Source organism: Macaca nemestrina, chromosome 7 (genome assembly GCF_043159975.1).
Source record: "Macaca nemestrina isolate mMacNem1 chromosome 7, mMacNem.hap1, whole genome shotgun sequence".
Classification (NCBI taxonomy): domain Eukaryota; kingdom Metazoa; phylum Chordata; class Mammalia; order Primates; family Cercopithecidae; genus Macaca; species Macaca nemestrina.
This window is the reverse complement of record NC_092131.1, coordinates 102,439,693-102,457,333: the sequence shown is the minus strand read 5'-3', so window position 1 is coordinate 102,457,333 and position 17,641 is coordinate 102,439,693. Positions and strand designations below refer to the sequence as shown.

At 41.7% G+C, this 17,641-nt stretch overlaps 2 protein-coding genes across 8 annotated transcripts in view; one reads left to right on the top strand and one right to left on the bottom strand.

Moving 5' to 3' along the window:
- Positions 1-9,073, bottom strand: part of LOC105488336 (retinaldehyde binding protein 1) — a 94,970-nt gene extending 85,897 nt beyond the window's left edge. For 2 of the 3 annotated variants that reach the window (XM_071100712.1, XM_071100714.1), the window contains exon 1: positions 9,006-9,073. The gene's annotated coding sequence lies outside the window, so the exon portion shown is untranslated. Of the gene's footprint in view, positions 1-8,894 lie in introns of all 3 variants that reach the window. The other variant, XM_071100713.1, reaches the window with a different exon arrangement.
- Positions 1-17,641, top strand: part of LOC105488333 (FA complementation group I) — an 80,151-nt gene that overhangs the window by 56,639 nt on the left and 5,871 nt on the right. For 4 of the 5 annotated variants that reach the window (XM_011752281.3, XM_011752279.3, XM_011752277.3 and 1 more), the window contains 15 exons: positions 295-396; positions 1,325-1,501; positions 1,578-1,699; positions 2,444-2,608; positions 3,523-3,702; positions 7,307-7,473; positions 7,809-7,894; positions 8,926-9,042; positions 11,426-11,477; positions 12,693-12,820; positions 12,919-12,987; positions 13,183-13,276; positions 13,588-13,775; positions 15,337-15,390; positions 15,472-15,531. In XM_011752281.3, coding sequence (XP_011750583.2) covers positions 295-396; positions 1,325-1,501; positions 1,578-1,699; positions 2,444-2,608; positions 3,523-3,702; positions 7,307-7,473; positions 7,809-7,894; positions 8,926-9,042; positions 11,426-11,477; positions 12,693-12,820; positions 12,919-12,987; positions 13,183-13,276; positions 13,588-13,775; positions 15,337-15,390; positions 15,472-15,531 — 1,761 coding nt within the window. The remainder of the gene's footprint in view (positions 1-294; positions 397-1,324; positions 1,502-1,577; positions 1,700-2,443; positions 2,609-3,522; positions 3,703-7,306; positions 7,474-7,808; positions 7,895-8,925; positions 9,043-11,425; positions 11,478-12,692; positions 12,821-12,918; positions 12,988-13,182; positions 13,277-13,587; positions 13,776-15,336; positions 15,391-15,471; positions 15,532-17,641) is intronic. The other variant, XM_071100711.1, reaches the window with a different exon arrangement.

The following is a 17,641-nucleotide window of genomic DNA, read 5'->3' as shown; positions in this document are numbered from 1 at the left end:
TCTGGATCCTATATTTTTAACCTCTAAGTTAACTGAAAATGTTGATTGCATGTACAAGTTTAGGAATAGAAGGAATTGGAATAGGAAAGATGAACCTAATCAGTACCATATCCAAAGCAAGAGCACAGGATGTGCGTAAGCCAAAGCAATAAAAATTTGGCTGCATTGTTCTTTGAACAGTTGGGAAATGTGTCTTAGAAGGCGTTAGACATTAAAGATACCTTTCACCTGACAAGTTAAAAAAGTAAAAAGCATTTATGAGCCAAGATGTCTTTTTTTCCTTACTATACACAGTTAAAACAGTTCTATGAGCCAAAACCTGATCTGCTGCCTCCTTTGAAATTAGAAGCTTGTATTCTGACCCAAGGAGATAAGATCTCTCTACAAGAACCACTGGTGAGACTTTTATTCTTCCTTCAACCATTATTTTTAGTATTAAGGATAGGGTTGAACTTCGCAAAGAGATACCTTTCCCTGTGAAACTCTCTTCCTGGTTCTTCCAATGAATGTTTACTTTTAAGTCTTCCCTGCTTATCATTTCTGAACCCTTATTATTTTGGATCTATTGGTAAGTTATCTCTGTGTTAGCCCTTTACTAAATCAAGGCTTCCATCACTTCCCCCAGAGAATATTTTATCTCATTTATGAATCTTTGATTACATTTACTAAATATGCTTTAGAATGGGGACCTGCTTCATTAGTCTAGAGGATGTATATGATTTAGGCTGAACTAGGATTGGCACTGTTGAACCTTCAAAGGAGCTGGCCTGGTTGACTTTCTGTTCTTATCTAGCCTTAGGACAGCGAAGAGGATAAAAATGGAAACTCTCACCCCACGTAACTTATAACTCATGGCAGAAGAAAGGAGGAAGTCTTTCCGTTGTCATATCTTACCTTCATTTTTGTGCCTTCTGTGACATGAGATGTCCTCAGCCTAGATCTAAGATGCTGTGTTGGTCTCCTAAAGATTCCCTCAACATAAACCTCTATCTTTAGAATAGCTTCTGGGACTCAAATGAACTACAGAAGATTTAACTTCACCACCTAGCTCCAGGGTTATTTGTATCAGACCAGAGATAGCACATCTAATGTTGCATTTTGAGGTGTCAGCCCCTTAGGCCAATTTTCGGGGGGCAGCATTAGAAAAGGATGCTGCTATTCAGTTTATTTTCCCAGTTTCGTTAATTTAGATGGACTTAATTTGTAACACTAATGAATCATTTTCTTTATCCTTATAGATAAGAATTATTTGCTGGTTATGAACAACTTTATAGGTTATCCATCAACACTCAAGAGTATTTAATTTACTTATTTTCTCCTACAGGATTATCTGCTGTGTTGTATTCAGCATTGTTTAGCCTGGTATAAGAATACAGTGATACCCTTACAGCAGGGAGAGGAGGAAGCGGAGGAGGAAGAGGCATTCTACCAAGCCCTAGATGATATATTGGAGTCCATTACTAATAGAATGATTAAGAGTGAGCTGGAAGACTTTGAACTGGTAATTGCGAGTCTTCAGCTGTATTGAATGATGGAGTTCTTTAGTAGCTTATTAATTTGTATCTTGTATCTTTTAGGATAAATCAGCAGATTTTTCTCAGAGCACCAGTATTGGCATAAAAAATAATATCTGTGCTTTTCTTGTGATGGGAGTTTGTGAGGTTTTAATAGAATACAATTTCTCCATAAGTAATTTCAGGTAAGGTATTGCTATAACTCCACTTGTAATTTGGTGAATTCTCCATTTTATTTATATATTTTTACTGTAGCAATATTCCAGGCAGTAAACAGACTAAATGAGCACCTAGTCTAAGACTAAACTGTGTTCTTTCCACTAGAGAACACTGAAGTATATGCTTACCAGGCCTATAAAATGAAAGCCCTCCAGCAGGGTTTCACTTACTCAGAATTTCCCAGACCCTGACTTCAAGAACTCCTAATGGAAATTTTGATTGGTGGTAGTATTGGACTTTAATGCTCTGCAGGGACTGGTATAAATAAGGGAGGGGAGGCCAGGCACAGTGGCTCACGCCTGTAATCCCAGAACTTTGGGAGGCCAAGGTGGGTGGATCATTTGAGATCAGGAGTTCAAGACCAGCCTGGCCAACATGGTGAGACCCCGTCTCTACTAATAATGTAAAAATTAGCCGGGTGGTAGTGGTGGGGACCTGTAGTCCCAGCTACTCAGGACGCTGAGGCAGGGGAATCACTTGAGCCTGAGAGGCAGAGGTTGCGGTGAGCCGAGGTCACACCAGGGGAAACATAACCCAGATAGATTGCTATGACCTGGGAGTATTATATTAACGAAGTTCTATTCATTTATAATGTTTTGTCTAAAATATGATATTTAAAGAAGCATTGTGATTTATTTATTATCATATGTAAAAGTAAACCACAATATTCTGATGTTTGTCCTTAGCGGTCTCTTTTTTGTTTTTTACAGTAAGAACAAATTTGAGGACATTCTGAGCTTATTTATGTGTTACAAAAAGCTCTCTGACATCCTTAATGAAAAAGCTGGTAAAGCCAAAACTAAAATGGCCAACAAGACAAATGATAGTCTTTTGTCCATGAAATTTGTGTCCAGTCTTCTCACTGTTCTTTTCAGGTAAGGTTCTGCTAGAGTGCTTAAAGACAGCCACTCCCCGAGGATCGTATGCCTACCTAGGCTCACTTGTTTCACCTCGTTTGGATTATTTACAGTAAGAATTAAGTCAGGAGGTTTTAATTTTCTTGAAATGAATGCTGGACAATCCTAGGTAGGTACTTTAAATAGGTACCTTGAATTATTAAAGGATAAATGAGGAACAGTGGGCTAATAAATGAAAAGATAGGGATGAATTCCAACAGGGTGTTTTAAGAAAGTCTATATAAGTGGCTTGTGCAAGATAACAGATTTAAAAAGGTAGGGGGCACCAGGCCTGGTGTCTCACTCCTGTAATTCCAGTACTTTGGTAGACTGAGGTGGGTGGATCACCTGAGGTCAGAAGTTCAAGACCAGCCATGACCAATATGGTGAGACCTCATCTCTACTAAAAATACAAAATTAGCCGGGCATGGTGGTGCGCACCTGTAATCCCAGCTACTTGGGAGGCTGAGGCAGGAGAATCACTTGAACCCAGGAGGCAGAGGTTGCAGTGAGATGAGATCACGTGATTGCACTCCAGCCTGGGCAACAAGAACAAAACTCTGTCTCTAAATAAATAAATAAATAGACAGATAGGTGGGGAGTGACTGAATTAAAAATACAAAGGAACAGAAAAAGAGACTAAGACTGACATTTAAATTTTATCAAAGTAAAGGATTTGGGGAGGGGGAGAAAATGAGGAACCACTAGGAATAACAATTATAAAAGGGCAGCCATAGCAGTGACTATAGCTTGGGCTGCCTAGAGAGTCTGCCAGTTGGAGCTTACTGGCAAGCTGTTGGGTGCTGCTGTTCTGAACAATTTCTAGAAAGCTTAATTCCATATACCAATAGCAGTAAGGGAATCTTTCTTGTTCTCTCTCTCTTTCTCTCTAGGGATAGTATCCAAAGCCACCAAGAAAGCCTTTCTGTTCTCAGGTCTAGCAGTGAGTTTATGCGCTATGCAGTGAACATTGCTCTGCAGAAAGTACAGCAGCTAAAGGAAACGGGGCATGTGAGTGGCCCTGATGGCCAAAACCCAGACAAGATCTTTCAGAACCTCTGTGACATAACTCGGTAAGCCACTCCCACCCCTTAGAAACTTACTCCACCTGGCCGTGGTGTCTTCAAGAGAACAAACTGGGAACGGAGGATGAAGGTAATTTGAGGTTACACATATTTTAAGAGTGAAAGAATATAAAAAATTAGCCAAGCGTCATGGCAGGTGCCTGTAATCCCAGCTACTCAGGAGGCTGAGGCAGGAGAATTGCTTGAACTGGGAGGTGGAGGTTGCAGTGAGCTGAGTTCATATCACTGCACTCTAGCCTGGGTGACAGAGCAAGACTCTCAAAAAAAAAAAAAAAAAAAAAAAAAAGCCAGGCACGGCAGCTCACGCCTGTAATCCCAGCACTTTCGGAGGCTAAGGCGGGTAGATTACCTGAGGTCAGGAATTCGAGACCAGCCTGACCAACATAGGGAAACCCTGTCTCTACTAAATATACAAAAATTAGCCGGGCTTGGTGGTGCATGCCTGTAATCCCAGTTACTCGGGAGGCTGAGGCAGGAGAATTGCTTGAACCAGGGAGGTGGAGGTTGCGGTGAGCGTAGATTACACCGTTGCACTCCAGCCTGGGTGACAAGAGCAAAACTCTGTCTCAAAAGAGTGAAAAAAAGTGCAGTCATTGACATAGGGTCTTTTTTCTAGTCCTGCCTTCCCCTGGCGCACCCCTCCTTTTGTTTCTTTTTTGTTGTTTTTTGGGATTTTTTTTGAGAGTCTCACTCTGTTGCCCAGGGTGGAATGCTATGGTGCAATCTTAGCTCACGGCAACCTCTTTCTCCCAGGTTCAAACAGTCATTCCACTGCAGCTTTCTGAATAGCTGGGACTACAGGTGCATGCCACCATGCCCAACTACTTTTTAATTTTTAATTTTAATTTATTTTATTTACTACTTTTTTTTTTTGGAGACAGGTCTTGCTCTGTCACCCAGGCTGAAGTGCAGTGGCGTGATCTTGCTTACTGCAACCTCCGCCTCCCGGGTTCAAGTGATCCTCCTGCTCAATCTCTCAAGTAGCTGGGATTACAGGGATGTGCCACCATGCCTGCTAATTTTTGTATTTTTAGTAGAGACGGGGTTTCACCATGTTGGCCAGGCTGGTCTCAAACTCCTGACCTCAAGGGATCCACCCACCCTGGCCTCCCAAAGTGTTGGGTTTACAAGTGTGAGCCACTGCACCCGACCCTTATTTTTTTTTTAATTTTCTGTAGAGATAGTATTTCACCATGTTGCCCAGACTGGTCTTGAACTCCTGGGCTCAAGCGATACACCCACGTCCGCCTCCCAAAGTGCTGGGATTACAGGCCTGAGCCTCTGTGGCTTTTGTTTTTTGTTTGTTTGCTTGTTTGTTTTCCATTTAAAGAGATAGGGTTTGCTGTGTTGCCCAGGCTGGCCTTGAACTCTTGGGTTCACCAGGGCTTCTAGTTTTGCTTTGATATAGATTGTTAGTCACATATAAAATGTTATGCTATTACTGGGGCAAAAAAGAGGGATACTACATAATGGTTAAGTGATTCAAAATACTTAAAGCAAAAACTGATGGAACTGAAGGAAAAATAGACAAATCCTTAAGTAATGTAATCAGCCTTCTCTCTGTAGTCAAAAAACAGAAAACAAAAAAAAAGCAGTAGATAGAAAATCTACTGGAAGGAGGTAGAAGAAGTGAACAACACTGTCACCCAGCTTGATTTAATTGACACTTAAAAGAACACTGTGCAGCAGCTTCAAAATATACATTCTTTTTATATGCACATGGTGTATTCACCAAGATGAACCATATTTTGGGCCATAAAAACTCAGCAAATTTCTACTAAAAAGTAGAAATTCTGTGACCACAACAGAATAAAAGAAGAAAGCAGTAACAGAAAGATATCTAGATAATCCCCATATATTGGAAATTAAATGCACTTTTAAATAGCCCGTAGTCAAAAAGTCATAAGGGAAATTAGAAAACATCTTGAATAGAATGGAAACAAACAGACAACATGTCAAAACATATGATCCAGCCAAAGCACTACTGAGGAAATTAAAGCAGTTAGTGATTTAAAAATCTTAAATCTCCCATATAAACTTCCACATTAAGAAAACAGAAAAAGAAGAGCAAATTATAATGAAAGCAATCAGAAGGAAGGAAATAGACAAAAGCACAACTATGAAGAAGCAGAAAATTAAAATAGAAAACAGAAAAAGAAAGTTGGTTCTGTGAGAAGATCAATAAATTTAATGAACTTTAGCCAGACTAATCAGAAAAAGAGAAGACACATTACAAATAGCAGAATTGAGGAAGAAGGGACATCACTACTGATCCTACAGATGCTAAAAAATGGATAACAGGGCCGGGCGCGGTGGCTCAAGCCTTTAATCCCAGCACTTTGGGAGGCCGAGACGGGCGGATCACGAGGTCAGGAGATCGAGACCATCCTGGCTAACACAGCGAAATCCCATCTCTACTAAAAAATACAAAAAAAAAAACTAGCCAGGCGTGGTGGCAGGCGCCTGTAGTCCCAGCTACTCGGGAGGCTGAGGCAGGAGAATGGCGTAAACCTGGGAGGCGGAGCTTGCAGTGAGCCGCGATCCGGCCACTGCACTCTAGCCTGGGCGACAGAGCGAGACTCCGTCTCAAAAAAAAAAAAAAAAAAAATGGATAACTGAATATTAACAATTTTATGCCAGTAAACTTTAATAGACAGATTTCTTGAAAGCTCATTCAACAAAAAATAGGCAACCTGGCCAGACGTGGTAGCTCACATCTGTAATCCCAGCGCTTTTGGGAGGCCAAGGCAGGTGGATCACCTGAGGTCAGCAGTTCAAGACCAGCCTGGCCAACAAGGTGAAACCCCAACTCTACTAAAAAAATACAAAAATTAGCCAGATGTGGTGGCGTGCACTTGTAGTCCCAGCTACTCGGGAAGCTGAGGCAGGAAGACCACTTGAATCAGGAGGTGTGAGTTTGCAGTGAGCTGAGATCACCTGACTGCACTCCAGCCTGGGTGACAGAGTAAGACTCTGTCTCAAAAAAAAAAAAAAAAAAACAAAAAAAAAAACTTGAGTAATCATATTTCTATTCAAAGAAATTGAATATGTGGTTCAAACTCTTTTCACAAAACTTCAGATCTAGGTCTATTCAGTGATAAATTCATCCAAACATTTAAGGGAGAAGTAATGTAAATTCTGTGCAAATTCTAGAAAATAAGAGAGAACATATTCCACCTCATTTAATTAATGAGGTCAGCATTACCCTGATACTAAACCAGACCCAGACCATTGCAAGAAAACTGCATAGCAATATCCCTCATGAATATAGAGTCTGCTGTGTTAAAGGCAGACTCAGAAGGCTATATACTGAATGATAACCATTTTTGTATGATGTTTTGTAGAAAGTAAAACCATAGGGACAGAAATTAGATCAGTAGTTGCTTGGAAATGGGAGGAGAGCATAGACTATCAGTGAGCATAAGGGAACTTTTAGAGTGATAGAAATACCTTGATTGTGGGGAGATTACACAACCATATAAGTTTTTTTAAAATTCTAGAACTGTTCGCCTACAGGGTATGAATTTTACTGTATGTAATTTTATCTTGGTGAACCTGTCTTTAAAAACAAAACCACTTTACCCTGCTTCAGAGTCTTGCTGTGGAGATACACTTCAATTCCTACTTCAGTGGAAGAGTTGGGAAAGAAAGAGAAAGGAAAGAGCATCTCACTGCTGTGCTTGGAGGGTTTACAGAAAATATTCAGTGCTGTGCAACAGTTCTATCAGCCCAAGATTCAGCAGTTTCTCAGAGCTCTGGGTGAGCATTGCAGTATCAATAAATTGACTTGATTTAGGTTTCTCCTTAACTCAACCCCTTAATTCCATTTGTTAATCTACCAGAAGACACTTGAGAACAGTCCTAATGTTGCTAAGGAGTGACATCTAGTGGATTCAGGATTGGCACCTACTGGATTATATTCAACCACAAAGAGTGACTGGAAAATGGAATATAGTATTAAGAAATCACAAAATTTTAGAAATAAATTTAACTCTGCCTTTAGACTTTTTTTGGCTTTCAAAAATTTTAGCTATTAAAAGGCCAAGAAGCATGAGTTTATATCAAAGAAGATAGAGTTTCTTTTCCATTCATAGATGTCACAGATAAGGAAGGAGAAGAGAGAGAAGACGCAGACGTCAGTGTCACTCAGAGAACAGCATTCCAGATCCGGCAATTTCAGGTGAGAAGCCTTGCGAAGCTGCTGTAGCAGCCTGAGGGGCTTTGCAAAGGAACTGTTAGCAGGGGCAGCTGATAAGAATGGGCAGACAGTGACCAAGTAGGAAATGAATTTTTTCTGGGTCATCCAAGCCACAGGACATAGCTCTCAGAATGGAAGATAATGTATAGTGAGGATGTGTATTTAGCCACCCAACCTGCAATACTCATTACCTCTAAGGACCACTGTTTGAGTTGATGTAAACAGAAAGGAATCTTCAAGGTATAGAGTCTGTTTTTGTTTCTGAGTCTGTGGTATAATTTGGCTTGGTCTGATAGACTCCGTAAAGACTGGACAATATAGCTTGTCAGTTTCTTTCTTTCTTTTTTTTTTTTTTTTTTTTTTTGAGACGGAGTCTGGCTCTGTCGCCTAGGCTGGAGTGCAGTGGCCGGATCTCAGCTCACTGCATAGCTTGTTAGTTTCTAACCAATAGTTGTCAAAATATCAGGATGTTCTATCACAGGACTTTTTTACTTAACAAGTAATTTTGAAGTTCCTACCATGTGCCAGAAACAGTTCTAGGTGCTGGAGATATAGCAGGGAATAAAAGAAACAAAATATTCCTATCCTTATGGAGCTTACATTATAGTAGAAAGACACTGACAAATAATCAAATACATAGTTATTTCAGGTAACAGGGAAGGTATATAAGGAACGCTGGGTTTGGTGCCTGGTCTAAGCCTGAGATCAATGGATAGGCTCCAGGGAGCTGTGAGCCACCAGAAATTGGGTACATAGTTCCTTATCTACATTTAGCATGGGGTTGGAACAGAAAGAGCCAGTTTTCAGGAGAATTCTCAGAGAGGTTTATGGTCAAAAACAGCTTAGGAAACTACTGCTCAATTCAGGATTATTTTCAGATTTTATCCTCTTGGAATTTTGGTAGCTTTGAATTCTTTGTGTCCTAGTCTTAGGAGTCTCTGACTAGATGCCTCTTCTTCCTGATAGGATTGTGTCTGCTAACCTTGCTTGCTGTGTGTGCCTTCCTTTCTCAGAGGTCCTTGTTGAATTTACTTAGCAGCCAAGAGGAAGATTTTAATAGCAAAGAAGCCCTCCTGCTAGTCACTGTTCTTACCAGTTTGTCCAAGCTACTGGAGCCCTCCTCTCCTCAGGTACTAGTACCACTCAATTCCATTTAGCATTCCTTAGAAGGCAAGGATTATTGCATCATAAAAGTGTATATCTAAATGTCCTCTTGAAGTTGAACTTATTTTACATAATATGTTAAATTATACACCTGAGTTAATATAAGACCTGTAAGATATATTCTTTCCTACGTAATATGTCTACCACAACATACTTATATGCAGCCATACAGGGCAAGAACATACTGCTTTTGTTTGTTTGTTCCGGGTAGAGTGAAACACCACGGAAATAATCCTGTGTGATCTTTGGTGCCTTCAACCTTCTTAAACCTATGTTCTTTGCCACTCTTGATGTTTCCCCTTTTCTAAGAAGAAAGTCTGTTAATTATGAAGAAGGCAGTTGACATTCAGCAGCTGACTTTCTCAGCACAATTACCTGGTACTGACTTTGGAGGAAATTCAACCAAAGATGATTAATTCAGAAAGTGTAACTATATCCCTAAAGCAGAAACACCTCTGCAGAGATAGGTTGTATGTATATATGTGTAAGTGTGCACCCACATGAGCGTTCACACACACAAGAATAAGAGAAGGACCGCATGTTGGGGGTCTGTTCCATTCAGGAGTAATTTTCCTGTAGGATGATAGAGTACCTACTGGAGCCCAGGACTGTGTGCTCCTACCACATCTACATCCTGGGCTTGAGAAAGACAATGAAGCCCTGCAGTATACTCCTCTTTATGTGAGCCCTTGCCTCAGAAGACTTGTAGCCTTCTGAGTATGAAGGTGTTTGGCACTAGAAAGCAGAGCTGTTTCCTGTCGTCCTACTTCCAGGTTTGCCCAAAGAAAGTCCCTTTTGTTACTTCATCCCAGTTCCAAACAGCTCACCCCCACTTTGCTTTCAGCATCATTATTTCATACTGCTGTTTTTGCTGCAAAGAGTAAAGGACTGGGAAGGAAATAGGTAATTGGGGCAGGGGGAAATTTGAGAGAAAATAAATGGATTTAGAAAGGCTAAAATTTATAGGAAAATTAAAAAATGTTTCTTTCTTAAACTTTAAACTTTTAGATTTTTAAATGTTTTACCACCTACCCCTTCTCCCTTAACTTCAGGTAGTCTCTTTAAATTTTTTTTTTTTTTTTTTTGAGATGGAGTCTTGCTCTGTCACCCAGGCTGGAGTGCAGTGGCGCAGTCTCGGCTCACTGCAAGCTCCGCCTCCTGGGTTCTTGCCATTCTCCTGCCTCAGCCTCCTGAGTAGCTGGGACTACAGGTGCCCGCCACCACGCCCAGCTAATTTTTTATATTTTTAGTAGAGATGGGGTTTCACCATGTTAGCCAGGATGATCTGGATCTGCTGACCTTGTGATCCACCTGCCTCGGCCTCCCAAAGTGCTGGGATTACAGGCGTGAGCCACCGTGCCCGGCCAAAAATTTTTCCATTTAATTTTGAATTGGTAATAAAGTCCTGTGATTTGAAAACCAGAGATTATCAAGAGATTTATGGTGAATGGTCTCCCCCACCCATGTCCTCCATCTGTTTAGTTCCTCCTCTCCCCAGTAAGTAAACACCTTTAGTTTTTTGTGTCCTTCAACCTTCTTTATTCCTCTCCAAGTAAATACAGAGTTTTATTCCCAATCCTACCCCTCTTCACAGGAAAACTTGTACATCCTGCTTATTTCATTGAACATAGTATTCTGAAGATCTTTTAATATCAGTTTGTAGAGAGCTTTCAGTTAGCCTCTTAATTTACCTTTTTTCTCAACAGATCAAAACTGCATTCTTGTTAGTCATTTACACTTAAGTATAACCGCATTTCAGTGCCTTTGTAGCTGAAAGAACTGCTGAAGCAGAAAGGTGACTGTGTGTCTGGTGATGCAGACCCTTGCTATCTAAAGACCTTAAGTCTCCTTCACTTAGCTAAGAAAATTCTGTCTGGTTTCTTGACTCTTTTATTTCTCTTTTTTCTGCCCTTCTCTCTTCTAACCTCCTTTGTTCTTTCGGCTTCTAAATGCTAATTCTACTGTTCTTATAGCCAGGATTTCTCTTTCCCACACCTTTCTGATAACCTGATATTCTCAAGCGGAGAGTCTGGGTGCACGGGAAAGAAAAGAGGGTGCTTTAGCCCTAGACCACTATGGTAGAAGCAGAGGAAGTTCAGGTGTAAGGACCCCAAAACTTTTGGCCCTCAATAAGGACATAGACATTGAGAATTAAATTATATATTATTCTCATAATTCTTAGAATTTTGGACTTATTTTTATGCCCTTCGTCATATATTACCACTTGAGATCTAAGAACATATTTTAGCAGCTGATTTGCTTAGACAGGGAAAGGTCTAGAACTCTTCTGACAACACTTAGGTCTATCTCTGGCATGTTTCTTTAATATCTGAATGATCTCTAATTTAGTTTGTGCAGATGTTATCCTGGACATCAAAGATTTGCAAGGAAAACAGCCGGGGTAAGTTTCCTGCCATGTTTTCCTAAAGGCTTTATATAAAATCACTATCCTCCAATGGCATTGGGAAAAGAAAAGGTATTCCCCATTCATTACACATTCACCAGAGTGGTCAAAATGAAACAGACACCTAATACCAAGTCTAAGTGTTGGCAAGAATGTAGAGTAGTTGGGCCTTTCATTCACTGGGGGTGGAGGTATAAATTGGTATAACCACTCTGGAAAGCTGTTCAGCAATATCTACTAAAATTAAATATATGCCCATGACTCAACAATTCCAGCCACAACAGAAAAATGTGGAAGAGTCCTCTTAGCAGCACTATTTTAATAGGTAAAAACAAACCTAAGTGTTCATCAGCAGTAGAAAGGATAAAAGAATTATGATATATTCACACAGTGGAATCCTATACAGCAAATGAGCATGAACAAACTACATGTACACACAACTTGGAGAGGATCTCACAAATGTACTGTAAGACAAAAGAAGCCAGATAGAAAAAAAGGGTACTTACTGTAGAATTCCATTTAGATGAAGTTCAAAATTAGACAAAATTCATCTGAGATGTTAGAAGTCAGGATAGCAGTTTCCTTGGTGGGGCAAGTTAGGAGGGAGTCCCTAAAATACTCGTAATGTACTTGATCTGGATGCGAGTTACACAGTAATCATGACTAATGATGGGAAATGTCTGCCTTCTTTGGGCACATGGATAAAGAGGCATCATTGCAGACTAACTGCTTGGCTGTAGTATGTGTAACACTGGGATGTTGTGCCTGGGACATGACAAGTTACTTCCTGTTCTGGTTAGGCACTCCACCCCACATACCCTGTACACATACCTGAGGGACCTGACTGGGTTATAACTTACCTTTTTTTTTCCTTTCTTTTTTTTTTTTTTTGAGACAGAGTTTCGCTCTTGTTGCCCAGGCTGGAATGCAATGGCACAATCTTGGCTCACCACAGCCTCTGCCTCCTGGGTTCAAGCAATTCTTCTGCCTCAGCCTCCCAAGTAACTGGGATTACAGGCATGCGCCACCACGCCCAGCGAATTCTGTGTTTTTAGTAGAGATGGGGTGTCTCCATGTTGGTCAGGCTGGTCTCGAACTCCTGACCTCAGGTGATCCACCTGCCTTGGCCTCCCAAGGTGCTGGGATGACAGGCGTGAGCCACCACGCCTGGCCATAACTTACCTTTTAATTTGCTTTTCTTCCTATTCCTAGAGGATGCCTTGTTTTGCAAGAGCTTGATGAACTTGCTCTTCAGCCTGCATGTTTTGTATAAGAGTCCTGTCATTCTGCTGCGTGACTTGTCCCAGGATATCCATGGGCATCTGGGAGATATAGACCAGGTACTATAATGAGCCTTCAGTACAATACCCTGTGTGGGGATGGGGGTCAAGGGAACAACCTTACTGTCATTAGGTCTCACCTCTCTTTTTTTCCCCAGGATGTAGAGGTGGAGAAAACAAACCACTTTGCAATAGTGAATTTGAGAACTGCTGCCCCCACTATCTGTGTAAGTGTTGTACCTGAGCCATGGAGAATAGCTTTGTCATTCCTTCCATTCTACTCTATGTGAAGTGACTTGTGTCCTATAATGGCTTGTGTCCTGAGACCTGTAACCCACCTGTAGGTGGCCAGGTGACCACAGTTATTATATTACCCCGACAGCTGTGTGTAGTGAATCACACCAGGCATTCTTTTCTTTCAGTTACTTGTTCTGAGTCAGGCCGAGAAGGTTCTAGAAGAAGTGGACTGGCTAATCACCAAGCTTAAGGGACAAGTGAGCCAAGAAACTGTATCAGGTAAGATAAGTTCAACTGGGATTCCAGGAATTGACATGAGCAAGGTCAAAATTCATACTCGGCTAGTGCATAAAAATGGAGCCCCTGAGCTAAATTTCTTATTTGCTTTTAAGCTAGATTTTTTCCTATGTGATGAAAGAAGTAGAAGATCGTATGTCTTATCACAGTACAATTATTAATTCACTCTGCATATTGAATGTTCATTTTTCCATAAAGACTTTTTAGTTAGCAGTAATCAATTTCTAAATCTCCTTTACTCTTAACTAGAAAATGAAGTTGGGTTTGAATGTGCCAATTTTATTTTTCTTTAGAAGAGGCCTCTTCTCAGACAACTCTGCCAAATCAGCCTGTCGAGAAAGCCATCGTCATGCAACTGGGAACTCTGCTTACATTTTTCCATGAGCTGGTGCAGACAGCTCTGCCATCAGGCAGCTGTGTGGACACCTTGTTAAAGGACTTGTGCAAAATGTACACCACACTTACAGCACTTGTCAGATATGTGAGTATTTGAGACAAGCAGATTCACCCCCACCATTCTACCCCAGTGAGCCAGGAGATGAGGCTGGGGCAGTAGCCCACTGCTGCAGAATGTCCCTAAACAAGAGAGCATTTGCCTCCATCTTGTCAGGTCATGGTTTCATTTTAGTTTGGTCAGTACGTGGCAGGCATCTCCACAAGCCAGGGAAAAAGAGTTTATAATTCTGATCTGCTTTTGGGTCAGACATGGTGGCTCATGCCTATAATCCCAGCACTTTGGGAGGCTGAGGCGGGTGGATCACCTGAGGTCAGGAGTTCAAGACCAGCCTGGCCAACGTGGTGAAACCCCGTCTCTACTAAAAATACAAAAATTAGCCAGGCGTGGTGGCGGGCACCTGTAATCCCAGCTACTCAGGAGGCTGAGGCAGGAGAATCACTTGAACCCGGGAGGTGGAGGTTGCAGTGAGCTGAGATCGTGCCACTGCACTCCAGCCTTGGCAACAGAGACCCCATCTCAAAAATAAAAAAAATTTAAAAAAAAATCTGCTTTTGGAGGCCTTTAATTCCCTTTTTTTTTTTTTTTTTTGGAGACGCAGTCTCGCTCTGTCGCCCAGGCTGGAGTGCAGTGGCCGGATCTCAGCTCACTGCAAGCTCCGCCTCCCGGGTTCACGCCATTCTCCTGCCTCAGCCTCCCGAGTAGCTGGGACTACAGGCGCCCGCCACCTCGCCCGGCTAGTTTTTTGTATTTTTTAGTAGAGACGGGGTTTCACCGTGTTAGCCAGGATGGTCTCCATCTCCTGACCTTGTGATCCGCCCGTCTCGGCCTCCCAAAGTGCTGGGATGGAGGCCTTTAATTCCTTGGCATGTATGTGGCACCTGATTGAGAATGAATGCCTCTTTTAAATACCTTCTAAGGTTTAATCTAAAACTATCCTAGAATTAAATCTGAGCCCATAATGCATAGAAATTATACCATTTCTAACCAGTCTGGACACTAAAGAGATGTTTATTCCTTTTTTCATTCCTTTAACATGTAGGTGTTAAATGCCTTATAGATCAAGTACTAAGGTGGGGAAGACAATTGTTTTTTATAAAAATACAAGGCGTACCCTGCCCTTACTGTTTATGTTTCTAGCAACGATCCATATTAAATACTTAGAAAGGCACAGATAACCCAAGAAAGATGTGGACCACCCTGCATCACAGCAGTGTGGCTCTCTCAGAATGTGCAGCTCTAGCTACATGTGGCTAAGCTGCTGTAGTGGAAACACTGAGAGCCTCTTCTCTTTCTTGGCATCTTTAAAAGGAAAAACAGCAAAGTTGTTGGGTTTTATATACAGGGACTATCAACCTGAGGAATTTTTAAAGAAATGAGCAAGTCAGAAACAAACCCTTCATTACCTATTGTCTGGGAAGCTTAGGAGCTTTGGAGGAGAGGAATAAGCCTTGTGTCTTGGCTTCTCTGTGAATTTTTCTTTTCCCTCTTCAGTCAGAATGATGAGTCACACTCCATAAGCTCACTACAGCAGTCACTTGTAGCTTCATAGGATAGTCTGCTAAATCTAGTAATCTTTTTTTATTAGTATCTCCAGGTGTGTCAGAGCTCTGGAGGAATTCCAAAAAATATGGAAAAGCTGGTGAGTTGAGAATGTGTTTCCTAGGAATGGGGGAAGCACTTTTATTGCTGGTTACATTGGTTTCCTTTTCCCTTGTTGCAGGTGAAGCTGTCTGGTTCTCATCTGACCCCTGTGTGTTATTCTTTCATTTCTTATGTACAGGTAAGTGATTCAGAGGCAGTACCCAATAGGTCTTCAAGAAAGGATTTCTTACATGCCCAGGGGACTATTGATCACCTGAACTGAGCATATATAAACTTTTTCCCCTGCTTACCACAAGCTGGAGGCACCCATCAGAGACCAAGTCAAGGCTTGAGGGCTTTGGAGCAAGGAGATCTTTATTTATGTAAAGAAAACTGTTTCACTTAATTTGGAGAAAGGAAGCATATATGTTTGCATTTGGAGCAAGGAAGGAACAAGCATGCTTGGGCTCATGGACTTGGTTTATTCCTGGGTGACTGAAAGTCCATGCCATGAGGCATCCTCTGGGAGTGTGAGCAGAGTAGCAGCAAGCACATGAAGAAGGGCTGTGAGGAGATGGCAGTGCAGTGAGGGCACTTTCAGGGAAGTGGAAGGACGTGGGCTTTGTAGGTGTCATTTGGTCCTAAATACCATCAGATTCCGGCAGTACTTGAATCTCCTTTACTGTTTGCTTAAACCAGAGTTTTTTAACCTCACCACTATTGACATGTTGGGCTAGATAATTCTTTGCTGTGGGACCTGTTCTGTGCATTTTGGGATGTTGAGCAGCATCCCTGGCCTCCACCTACCGGATGCCAATAGCAGCCCCCTAGTTGTAACAGCCAAAAATGTCTCCAGAAATTGCCAGTTGTCCTTAAGGGACAGAATCACCCCTGGTTGGAAAGAGGAAGAAACGAGAGATCTACTGTCTCCTAAGGCCACTTAGTCATGCAGTAAATGTATCACAGGGCTGTTACTGATCTTTGAGGAATCAGAGAGAATGAGTCCACTAAGTGTCAATCTCAACCAAGATTCTAGAACCAATTATTAAAGCAATGGATTGTGACCACTTTGATAGTGATGCTTCACTTGTTTTCTGCCTCTGCATCATTTACAGGCACAATATCATTTTATCGGTAACTTGCCTCAGTATGTGTATTCAGGGTGCCTCTTCCCCTCCCTTTAAGAATCAGCAATCGGCTGGGCACGGTGGCTTACGCCTGTAATTCCAGCACTTTGGGAGGGTAAGGCGGGTGGATCACCTGAGGTCAGGACTTCGAGACCAGCCTGGCCAATCTGGTGAAACCCCATCTCTAATAAAAATACAAAAAATTAGCTGAGCATGGTGGTGGGCACCTGTAATCCCAGCTACTTGGGAGGCTGAGGCAGGAGAATCGCTTGAACTTGGAGGGCGGAGGTTGCAGTGAGCAAAGATCGCGCCATTGCACTCCAGCCTAGCAACAAGAGCAAAACTCCATCTCAAAAAAAAAAAAAAGAAAAAAAGAATCAGCCATCAAGTGGGCTGTCATCTGGGTTTAGCTGAAGGAGTTCTTAGTAATGGACTGATAGCTGAGACTCCCTGTCACCTTGTCTTTCTATCAGTTTTGTGATCTGGGTCAGGAATGCATCATCATCCATTTTCTATATCCAGCCATCCAGCCAGTAGTCAACTGTCATAAAGCTATTACTTCTGGTCCTCTCCTTTTATCTCACCCAAATGCTTGCAGGAATGCTTTCTCAAACCTCATGCTTGTAAATTTTCATGTGGGTGCCATTCGTCAAACAAATCTGTTGGATATATATCTGTCCATTACCGTATTTGGGTTTTGAGTTTCTTCATCTCCAAGTCTTAAGGTTACCTATAAAGCCACATTTCACAAAATATCCTATATAGACTGAGACAGTCCTCAAAAAAAGGAATTCAGGGAGAGATGCTCATACCGTATCTCTCACCTTAGAGATTCATGGTGTCCATTTGCATATTAAAGGTGCTGAGACCAGCCATGGTGGTTAATGGAGGTAAGATCACTTGAGGCCAGGAGTTCAAGACCAGCCTGGGCAACATAGTGAGACCCCATCTCTACAAAAAATTTAAAATTTAGCCAGGTATTTGCCTATAGTCCCAGCTACTTGGGAGGCTGAGGCAGGAAGATCACTTGAGCCCAGGACTTGACGGCTGCAGTGAGCCATGATCATGCCACTGTACTCCAGGGCAACAGAGTGAGACCCTGTATCAAGAAAAATAAAAACAATGCTGAGAGTTCCAACAGTATGTTCATTAGTAGTTTTCAGACCTATTCAAGAACATTTT